Source organism: Perca fluviatilis, chromosome 3, assembly GCF_010015445.1.
Source record: "Perca fluviatilis chromosome 3, GENO_Pfluv_1.0, whole genome shotgun sequence".
NCBI classification, from domain to species: Eukaryota; Metazoa; Chordata; class Actinopteri; order Perciformes; family Percidae; genus Perca; species Perca fluviatilis.
In genome coordinates this window covers 44,888,328-44,900,827 of record NC_053114.1, presented here as the reverse complement: position 1 = coordinate 44,900,827, position 12,500 = coordinate 44,888,328, and the positions used below count along the sequence as shown (strand labels likewise).

General features: G+C 45.0%; 1 protein-coding gene across 1 annotated transcript in view; it reads left to right on the top strand.

Moving 5' to 3' along the window:
• Positions 1–12,500, top strand: part of LOC120556527 (zinc finger protein 704-like) — a 28,361-nt gene that overhangs the window by 5,533 nt on the left and 10,328 nt on the right. Inside the window, exons 2-5 of the mRNA XM_039796170.1 lie at positions 4,672–4,848; positions 7,819–7,977; positions 10,835–11,266; positions 12,273–12,373. Of these exons, the coding sequence (XP_039652104.1) occupies positions 4,678–4,848; positions 7,819–7,977; positions 10,835–11,266; positions 12,273–12,373 (863 nt within the window). The 5' untranslated portion in view covers positions 4,672–4,677. The remainder of the gene's footprint in view (positions 1–4,671; positions 4,849–7,818; positions 7,978–10,834; positions 11,267–12,272; positions 12,374–12,500) is intronic.

Genomic DNA, 12,500 nt, shown 5'->3' with positions numbered 1-12,500 from the left:
TGCAATTTCATCGCATAAAACTGCATAAATATCCCGCATGTTCCATCGCATTTTTTAATTAAACGTACCGAATAATCAAGGATTTTTGCCCGCAACAATCACAAAAAAAAAATTTTCTGGAAGGACTTCCTCTAGGTAATGTAGTCACTAAGGTAGCCACCCACAGATACAGTTCATCCCAAAAGTATTGACATCATGATTTATAAAGTAATTCATAAAATCATTAGGCTATTTGAATAGCTTAGTATTCTATGCAAAAACAGGTATCTATAAAGGCTTTAGGCTGCCCTAAATATACAAATATAAAAGAAATAAATACATTTTATACAATATATGTAGTAGGGGGTCCCTGATCCGTTTCTGTTTCAGTTAAGGGGTCCTTGGCTTAGAAAACGTTGAAGCTGTATAGGGTTGGGCATCGTTTGGATTTTAACGATTCTGATTCGTCCTTTTGTTTCCGGTTCTCATTGATTCTAGATTCTGATGTGGAGGTGAAACGGGTCACATGTTGTCGGTACACGATCGGTTCTGCACATGCGCAAGATAACACTGTTTTACCGAAGATACGACCTGCACGATCTCTTCACCGGGAAGCTAACGTTAGTTTAGCTAACAGCTAATTCGGCTAACCCGCTAGCTGACAGCTACATTCAGTCCAAGGTAATGTTAAGTCAAACTTAACGGGAGAAGCAGGCTACGGCTACATTAAGACTTTACAGTAACCACAATAAAGACAAATATTGAGTGATTGTATTTTAAATGAGCACAAGTAAAGAGAGTCCTGACATCACTCTGAGAGTCCTGACGTCACTCTGAGAGTCCTGACATCACTCTGAGAGTCCTGACGTCACTCTGAGAGTCCTGACGTCACTCTGAGAGTCCTGACATCACTCTGAGAGTCCTGGCATCACTCTGAGAGTCCTGACATCACTCTGAGAGTCCTGACATCACTCTGAGAGTCCTGACATCACTCTGAGAGTCCTGACATCACTCTGAGAGTCCTGACATCACTCTGAGCGTCCTGACATCACTCTGATAGTCCTGACATCACTCTGAGAGTCCTGACATCACTCTGAGCGTCCTGACATCACTCTGATAGTCCTGACATCACTCTGATAGTCCTGACATCGCTCTGAGAGTCCTGACATCACTCTGAGAGTCTTGACATCACTCTGAGAGTCCTGACATCACTCTGATAGTCCTGACATCACTCTGAGAGTAGTCCTGGCATCACTCTGAGAGTCCTGACATCACTCTAAGAGTCTTGACATCACTCTGAGAGTCCTGACATCACTCTGAGAGTCCTGACATCGCTCTGAGAGTCCTGACATCACTCTAAGAGTCTTGACATCACTCTAAGAGTCTTGACATCACTCTGAGAGTCCTGACATCACTCTGAGAGTCCTGACATCACTCTGAGAGTCCTGACATCACTCTGAGAGGTTGTCAGCGAACTCATCCAGGCTTCCTGTTTCCTCTTTGACCTCGGCTCGGACGCGCCGGCAGGATATTACATCATTTTGACGTCACTATTGCGCTACCTTGGAATGGGTCTAGTGTAAAAAAAAACCTTCAGTCTGTATGAGCCAAGAAGCCTGACTGTAAATGACAGTGCGGCCCGGTGACTCACTGTGATGTCACTGTGATTTCAGTCAAAAGTTACACCCAGAACTCATGTCAGACCACGTTGCATCAGATAGAGCTCAAACAGTCCCGCCCCTCCTCATGAATCTCAATCATTCCCAATCTTACAGAGACGGAGAGCGTAGGTATATGTAAGGAGATAACATAGACACAGGCTAATTACTGATCACTAACATGCTAGTTAACATTAGTCATTAAACCTAAACAGATAATGGAAGTCCAAACTGCCTGTGAGCTTCTCCTGTACTATACGGTAATTCCTCTACTGTGTGACAGTAAGTCTCGTGGTTATGACCCAATCGTTAGCCTATTGTTATAAAAGCGTCTGCTACGGAGCCATAACGTGAGCTACAAGGTAATGGAGCCTTTTATACATTGTCGTGTTTCTTTAGAAATAAACAACGGACAAATAGAGTCTTTAAACTCTTCAGATGTAAAGTTATTCTCTGTCAAAGTGACGTCAGAATGAATGGGAGTCAATGGGATGCTAACGGGAGGTGATGGCTTGGTAGCATCAGAATGGCGCCATAGGAGGTTCCAGTTCTGAAGCGAATAACAGCCAATAGAGAAGTCAGCTGGTCGAGTCAGCTACAATAAAATGATCCATAATACAATTGTACGGCGAGCTAGAGACTGACTGAACAGGACAAAGCCGCGACTCGGAGAAATAAAACGTTTTTTCGCACCGATTCATCACTAGAAATGTAACCGTAGCGAGCATCTCGCTATCACTAACTTTATCCACGTTCATATTTAGATGCAACAAATGATACATCCAGCTACAAAAAGGCCTGGAAGTCCAACACGCTGGAAGTAGGGCTGTTCTCGACTGAAGAAATCCTGAGTCGACCAACACTCATTCAATCGCATCGACTAATCGATTAGTTGATTTACCGTATTTTCCAGACTATGAATCACACTTTTTCCCTACTTTGGCTGGTCCTGCGACTTATAGTCAGGTGCGACTTATATATCAAAATATATATAATTTTAACATGTTTTTAAATGTTAATTCATACTGAAAACATCACCGTCTACAGCCGCGAGAGGGCGCTCTAGGCTTGGGACGACTAGAACGCTGCTGCTAAACACAACTGAGAAAGAAAAGAGATGACAAACTGCAGGTAGTAAAATATGCAGCCGAAAACGGTAATGGAGCAGCAGAAAGAGAGTTTGGAGTGAGAGAGAAACTTGTGAGGGAGACTGGAGAAAAGGTGACTCTTACTGCAATGAAGAAATCAGAGAAAGCTAATCGGCTAATCGGCTAATGGCGGGCTGAGAGCGAGATGGCCAGAGCTGGAGGAAGGAGTCGGGAGGGGCTGGTCAACGGTGCAGCTACGTCTCCACGCCTTTTAATCCATCCACGCTCCACGCCCTGGTAGCTACAGTACAGGCCAAAAGTTTGGACACACCTTCTCATTCAATGCGTTTCCTTTTTATTTTCATGACTATTTACATTGTAGATTCTCACTGAAGGCATCAAAACTATGAATGAACACATATGGAATTATGTACTTAACAAAAAAGTGTGAAATAACTGAAAACATGTCTTATATTTTAGATTCTTCAAAGTAGCCACCCTTTGCTTTTTTATTAATAAGTGAAAAACTTCCACTAATGAACCCTGACAAAGCACACCTGTGAAGGTAAAACCATTTCAGGTGACTACCTCATGAAGCTCATTGAGAGAACACCAAGGGTTTGCAGAGTTATCAAAAAAAGCAAAGGGTGGCTACTTTGAAGAATGTAAAATATAAGACATGTTTTCAGTTATTTCACACTTTTTTGTTAAGTACATAATTCCATATGTGTTCATTCATAGTTTTGATGCCTTCAGTGAGAATCTACAATGTAAATAGTCATGAAAATAAAAAGGAAACACATTGAATGAGAAAGTGTGTCCAAACTTTTGGCCTGTACTCTACCGTATTTTCCGGACTATAAGTCGCATTTATTTAGAATATTTTATTTTTTTTCATCTGTCAACTACACAACAGCACCCAGAACAACAGGCTGAATACGGTAGCTGTCCGGTATGTTACCGTAACACATTAACAGTTATTGAACTACACAACAGCTCCCAGAACAGCTAGCTACCAGGGCGTGGAGCGTGGATGGATTAAAAGGCGTGGAGACGTAGCTGCACCGTTGACCAGCCCCTCCCGACTCCTTCCTCCAGCTCTGGCCATCTCGCTCTCAGCCCGCCATTAGCCGATTAGCCGATTAGCTTTCTCTGATTTCTTCATTGCAGTAAGAGTCACCTTTTCTCCAGTCTCCCTCACAAGTTTCTCTCTCACTCCAAACTTTCTTTCTGCTGCTCCATTAACGTTTTCGGCTGCATATTTTACTACCTGCAGTTTGTTATCTCTTTTCTTTCTCAGTTGTCTTTAGCAGCAGCGTTCTAGTCGTCCCAAGCCTAGAGCGCCCTCTCGCGGCTGTAGACGGTGATGTTTTCAGTATGAATTAACATTTAAAAACATGTTAAATTATATATATTTTGATATATAAGTCGCACCTGACTATAAGTCGCAGGACCAGCCAAAGTAGGGAAAAACGTGCGACTTATAGTCCGGAAAATACGGTAGTTGTTCTGTGTGCTGTTGTGTAGTTGAATAACTGTTAATGTGTTACGTTAACCTACCGGACACCTACCGTATTCAGCCTGTTGTTCTGGTTGCTGTTGTGTAGTTAAAAGTAAATAAATGCGACTTAAAAATACGTCCAGAAAATACGGTAATCGACAGATCTGTAAATCTGAGTTTCTCCACTAAGAGTCGTGTTAAAGCACCACTTTAATTCTTGTGTTTACCAGAGATGAGCTCGTACGTTTCTTGGAAAATAAGTCATTCAGCATGAAAACAGCATCAGACATGACTAATGGAGTACAGAGATCTAAGTTGACTGAGACCTAAACCACCGATTAGTCGACTAATCGACTAAGAGGGAGCAGCACTAGCTGCCAGTTTAACTGAAATGGGTAACTTCTTATCCTAGGTTAAGACAGGATGTTCTGTGTGTCACATTCAGACAGACATGTTACCGAAGACACGTCTGGGGAAGCGTTCTCCTTTTGGGGCGTTGGTGGGGAGCTCCTCCTGCCCGCCGGCGGGACCGGGCCAGGAGACGGGTGAGACCGCCGTCACCATGGCAACGGCAGCAGGGCAGCAGGCCGTCGGCAGAGTCAAAGGTCATCCCGGGCTGAAGGTGAGAGCGGGAAAACTGGTTAAAAGGTTATCTCCGGTAGAGAGAAACAAAGTGCAATGTAACGTTAGCGGGCAATTGTGCACCGCCAGTTAGCGTCGGCTAAAAGTTGTGTTGTTGCCGCTGACAGATTATTATTCTAAGTGTCTGACGACATTATGGGATGGATCCCTACAGAGATAGACCTTTTAGTTAAAGAGTAAGATCCTTTTAGTTTAACATGAAACAGCCCCGAAATCACCATCACCAAACTACACCAGACTCCATGTAAATAATCAGGACTTTTAGCGTGTATAGAGCCAGCATATCTCCACCAGACTCCATGTAAATAATCAGGACTTTTAGTGTGTATAGAGCCAGCATATCTCCACCAGACTCCATGTAAATAATCAGGACTTTTAGCGTGTATAGAGCCAGCATATCTCCACCAGACTCCATGTAAATAATCAGGACTTTTAGCGTGTATAGAGCCAGCATATCTCCACCAGACTCCATGTAAATAATCAGGACTTTTATCATCGTAAAACACACTTCATTCAAAGTCAACAGAAATTAAGTAAAACTACCAAAAACCGTCTTGGTTCATCTTTCCACTGTTCCAACAATCACCACTCTGGTTTGGTTGAAATAAACCCTTAATTCACCCATTTACATGTGGAGATATGCTGGCTCTATACACGCTAAAAGTCCTGATTATTTACATGGAGTCTGGTGGAAATATGCTGGCTCTATACACACTAAAAGTCCTGATTATTTACATGGAGTCTGGTGGAAATATGCTGGCTCTATACACGCTAAAAGTCCTGAATATTTACATGGAGTCTGGTGGAGATATGCTGGCTCTATACACACTAAAAGTCCTGATTATTTACATGGAGTCTGGTGGAAATATGCTGGCTCTATACACACTAAAAGTCCTGATTATTTACATGGAGTCTGGTGGAAATATGCTGGCTCTATACACGCTAAAAGTCCTGAATATTTACATGGAGTCTGGTGGAAATATGCTGGCTCTATACATGCTAAAAGTCCTGATTATTTACATGGAGTCTGGTGGAGATATGCTGGCTCTATACACACTAAAAGTCCTGATTATTTACATGGAGTCTGGTGGAGATATGCTGGCTCTATACACGCTAAAAGTCCTGATTATTTACATGGAGTCTGGTGGAGATATGCTGGCTCTATACACGCTAAAAGTCCTGATTATTTACATGGAGTCTGGTGGAGTTTGGTGATGGTGATTTCGGGGCTGTTTCATGTTAAACTAAAAGGATCTTACTCTTTAACTAAAAGGTCTATCTCTGTAGGGATCCATCCCATAATGTTGTCAGACACTTAGAATAATAATCTGAGTCTGTCAGCAGCAACAACACAACTTTTAGTGGACGCTGAACATTTGTCCTGTACAAACATACTGTACGTTACATCACAGCTCGGTTCACGCTGAATACTGGACCAATGTCAAAGATTATTGTTCCCATCAGTCACTCAGACACCAATGCATGGGGAAATAGGGTCCAGGTTGAAAGATATAGTTACTTAAATAGATAAAACAGGTGTTCAGATATTTCTGAAGTGGAGATACCCATTTATTTTAGATTAAGGAGAGAAAACCCTCAGCGCAGTGTTTCCTTTTAGGATTTTTTTTTTAGCAGTTCCCCCATGAAAACAGAGCAGACACTTTGCTGCAACTAATATATTTATTCACCTCTATTCACACACACAATGAGGCATATTCTCAGTTGTGATCGAACTGTACTTTTTGAGTTACTATTAGGGCTGTGCTCGATCGAAGAAATCCTGAGTCGACTATAACACTCATTCAACTGCATCGACTAATCGATTAGTTGATTTAATCGACAGATCTGTAAATCTGAGTTTCTCTGCAAAGAGTCGTGCTAAAAGCACCACTTTAATTCTTGTGTTTACCAGAGATGTTCCGATACCGATACCAGTATCGGTATCGGCTCCGATACTGCTTAAAATGCTGGTATCGGTATCGGGAAGTACTGGAGTTTATGCACCGATCCGATGCACGTATTAAAGCCCTGAAGAAAATCTACGTTCAAGTAGTTTATTTATGTTCTTTTTCCGTTTATAACTGAATGTCAAACTGGATAATAAAAGAAAGTTCCATGGCATTCATTGTTTGTATTTGTTCATGTTTCACAAAGAGTTTAACCTGAGCCTGACAGACAACAGAGATAGAAATAATATCGCATCCATACAGGGAGAGTAGTATACATTTGTTAAAACATAATAAAATATTTGACACACTGGTATCGGATCGTTACTCGGCATCGGCCGATACGCAGGTTCAGGTATCGGAATCGGTATCGGGAAGCAAAAAATGGTATCGGACCATCTCTAGTAGGTAGTAGAAGAAATCCTGAGTCGACTATAACACTCATTCAACTGCATCGACTAATCGATTAGTTGATTTAATCGACAGATCTGTAAATCTGAGTTTCTCCGCAAAGAGTCCTGCTAAAAGCACCACTTTAATTCTTGTGTTTACCAGAGATGAGCTCGTACGTTTCTTGGAAATAAGTCATTCAGCACGAAAACAGCATCAGACATGACTAATGGAGTAAAGAGATCTAAGTTGATTAAGACCAAAACCACAGATTAGTCCACTAATCGACTAAAAGGGAGCATCCCTACTTCCTATATAGGCCGACTTTGGTCTTGACATATAGGCTAAGCATTCTGTAGCAAATAACAAGAAAGAAAGTCACTATTAATGACATTATTTTAATGCAGTGTAACTACTTCAGCATTGGGAATAATGCTCCTAAAATACAAATGTTCTCCGACATGCACTCTAACAGTGCAGCCCTGTTTCTGATACCGTGGGGGGAATCAACATGGAGGAAACACTGCCCCAGCGTCATGTTTCGCTTCTTCAGAGAGAACGATGGACTACACGATGGACTACATGATGTCTCTGTTGTTCCCTGTCTCCGTCAGGTGTATTTTCAGTGCGAGGGGACAGGAAGTGAGCGTGCGGGCGCGGGGGAGCTGCCGAACGACCTTCCTGTCTGGTCTTCATCTGGTCCATCCTCCTCTTCGTCTCCGTCCTGCATCAGATCTGTCTCCTCCTGCATCGACGTACCCAGAAGGTCAGGCTAACACCGGCCAGAATGTCCCTATTACCAAGACACACACACACAGAGACACACACACACAGAGACACACACACACAGAGACACACACAGAGACACACACACAGAGACACACACAGAGACACACACACAGAGACACACACACAGAGACACACACACACAGAGACACACACAGAGACACACACACACAGAGACACACACACACAGACACACAGAGACACACACAGACACACAGAGACACACACACACACACAACACACACACACACACAACAGAGACACACACACACACACACACAATCAGAGACACACAACAGAGACACACACACAGAAAGCACACACACACACACAGAACACACACACACACAGACCACACACACACACACACACAGACACACACACACACACACAGAACACACACACAACAGACACACACACACACAGAGACACACACACACACAGAGAACCACACACACACACACAGAACACACAACAGAGACACACAATCAGACACACACAGACACACACACAACAGAGACACACACACACAGAGACACACACACACACAATCAGAGACACACACACAGAGACACACACACACACAGAGACACACACACAATACAGAGACACACACAATCAGAGACACACACACACAGAGACACACACACACACACAATCAGAGACACACACAATCAGAGACACACACAATCAGACACACACAGACACACACAATCAGAGACACACACACACAGAGACACACACACACACACACACACAATCAGACACACACACACACACAGAGACACACACACAATCAGAGACACACACAATCAGAGACACACACAATCAGACACACACACACACACACAATCAGAGACACACAATCAGAGACACACACAATCAGACACACACAGACACACACAATCAGAGACACACACACAGAGACACACACACTTTAATACTTTAACTACATTTTCCTTATGATACTGACATACAAGGTACGCCCTTTTATGTCAGTATCATTTGGGTTCAACATAGGGTGGGGGGGGGGTAGTTGAGGTACTCAGGTACTCAGGTATTAGTACTTGTACTGCAGTAATCTGAGTACTTCTGATATATATTCTGTGTGTGTGTGTGTTTTATTTCTGTAAACAGGCGCGCGGCCGGAGGTGGATACGGGTGATGGCGCATGGTTCTCAGCGGCTTGTCGGGCCGGCTGCTGCTGGCCACAGCCCCACCAGAGGACACAAGTGTGTTTTGTGTGTGTGATGATGATGTATGTGTGTGTTGGTGATATTGTGTGATGTCAGGGCACTGTGGTCTTCATACACGGGCTGTTTATGTTCAAGTACTAGAAAAACATACACACAGACACACACAGTCACACACACACACACACACACACACACAGTCACACACACACACACACACACACACACATACACACACACACACACACACACAGACACACAGATCACACACACACACACACACACACACACACACACACACACACAACACAAACAGTCACACACACACACAGACACACACACAGACACACAGTCACACACACACATCACACACACAACACAGACACACACACACAGTCCACACACACACACACACACACACACACACACAGACACACACACAGACACACAGTCACACACACACACACACACAAGTCACACACACACAGACACACACACACAGTCACACACACACACACGTACAATGCACAGGACAACACATGCACAGACACAAGCAAACGAAAGACACACACACACAGACAGCACAGACACGCACAGTCACACACACACACAAAACACACACACACAGGCACACACAGACACACACATGCACAGACCACACATGCACACAGACACACACATGCACCACACACACACAGCACAGACCGCACACACAGTCACACACAAACACAGGCCACATGCGCCGACACACACACACAAAGACAAACCATTCACGCACGACACACAATGCACAGACACACACACACAAACACACACAGACACGCACAGTCCCACACAGTCACACACACAGACACACACAGTCTCACACACAGACACACACATGCACAGACACACACACACAGACACACACAGACACACAGTCTCACACACAGTCACACACACAGGCACACACATGCACGCACAGACACACACACACACAGACACACACACACAGACACACACAGACACGCACAGTCTCACACACAGTCACACACACAGACACACACAGTCTCACACACAGACACACACACAGACACACACATGCACACACACACACAGTCTCACACACAGTCACACACACAGTCTCACACACAGTCTCACACACAGACACACAACACACACACACATGCACAAAAGACTCAACGCACAGTCACACACACACACACACAGACACACACACGACACACATGCACACACACACACAGTCTCACACACAGACACACACACAGACACACACATGCACACACACACACAGTCTCACACACACAGACACACACACAGACACACACATGCACACACACACACAGTCTCACACACATTCACACACAGTCACACACACAGACACACACTGCACACACACACAGACACAGTCTCACACACAGTCACACACACAGACACACACATGCACACACGCACAGACACACACACGCACAGACACACACACACAGACACGCACAGTCTCACACACAGTCACACACACAGACACACACAGTCTCACACACAGTCACACACACAGACACACACATGCACGCACGCACAGACAAACATATGCACAGACACACACACATGCACCCACACACAGTCACACACACACACAGTCACACACACACACAGTCACACACACACACAGTCACACACACACACACACACACACACATACACACACACACACCGGACACACGCAAAACTAAACTACAATAAAATGATCAGTTTAAAATTACTTCGAGGAACAGTCTCTTATTGCTTCATGTTTACGTGTGTGTGTGTGTGTGTGTGTGCGTGTGTGTGTGTGTGTGTGTGCGTGCGTGCGTGTGTTTCAGCTCCTCCGATGGACTGCAGTGGCGGCCTGCTCTCCGACAGCGGCAGCAGCGGCTACTGGAGCGTTGGCCACGGCAGCGGAAGCCCCGCCCCCTCTCCACCAATGGCAGAGGCCGAGGCCGGCCTGGCCCCGCCCCTCGATGGCATGGCCACGCCCCTTGACGAAGGATTGGACATGGAGCTGGAGCAGGTGTTGTTCGACGAGCCAGCGCCACGGAAACGCAGGGTGAGGGGGCAAACAAACTCTCCGCTATCATTTACAGAGAGCAGGGGGAATGAGAGGGGGAAACACCAGAGCAGGGGGAATGAGAGGGGGAAACACCAGAGCAGGAGGAATGAGAGGGGGAAACGCCAGAGCAGGAGGAATGAGAGGGAGCCAGAGCAGGAGGAAAATGGGAAACACCAGAGCAGGGGGAATGAGAGGGGGAAACGCCAGAGCAGGAGGAATGAGAGGGGGAAACACCAGAGCAGGGGGAATGAGAGGGGGAAACATAGCAGAAGAAATTCCTTTTTAAACCAAAACGTAGCGGTGTAAATGGAGCCTAAATAACATGTTAGTGTGGAATGTTAGTGTGATGTTAGCGTGGAATGTTAGCGTGGAATGTTAGGGTGGAATGTTAGCGTGTGATGTTAGCGTGGAATGTTAGCGTGTGATGTTAGCGTGTGATGTTAGCGTGGAATGTTGGCGTGGAATGTTAGCGTGTGATGTTAGCGTGGAATGTTAGGGTGGAATGTTAGGGTGGAATGTTAGCGTGGAATGTTAGGAATGTTAGCGTGGAATGTTAGCGTGGAATGTTAGGGTGGAATGTTAGGAATGTTAGCGTGGAATGTTAGGGTGGAATGTTAGCGTGGAATGTTAGGGTGGAATGTTAGGGTGGAATGTTAGCGTGGAATGTTAGGAATGTTAGCGTGGAATGTTAGGGTGGAATGTTAGTGTGATATTAGGGTGGAATGTTAATGTGGAATGTTAGTGTGATATTATCGTGGAATGTTAGCGTGTGATGTTAGCGTGGAATGTTAGCGTGGAATGTTAGGAATGTCAGCGTGGAATGTTAGGGTGGAATGTTAGGGTGGAATGTTAGGGTGGAATGTTAGGGTGGAATGTTAGCGTGGAATGTTAGGGTGGAATGTTAGCGTGGAATGTTAGGGTGGAATGTTAGCGTGTGATGTTAGCGTGGAATTTGGGACACAGCCATAGAAGATGACACGGAGGAATCTGTTTCACGGTGCAGAACTCGGTGAAGACGGCGTTCAGGTGTCTGTGGCCGAGCTGCGGGAAGGTGCTGACGTCTGTGGTCGGGATGAAACGCCACATCAGGACAACTCACCTGTGGTAAGACTCACCTTCTACAGGAGGACACCCACACACACACACACACACACACACACACACAGAAAGACGCACACACACAGACACACACACACGATAACACACACAAACACAGACACACACAAACACA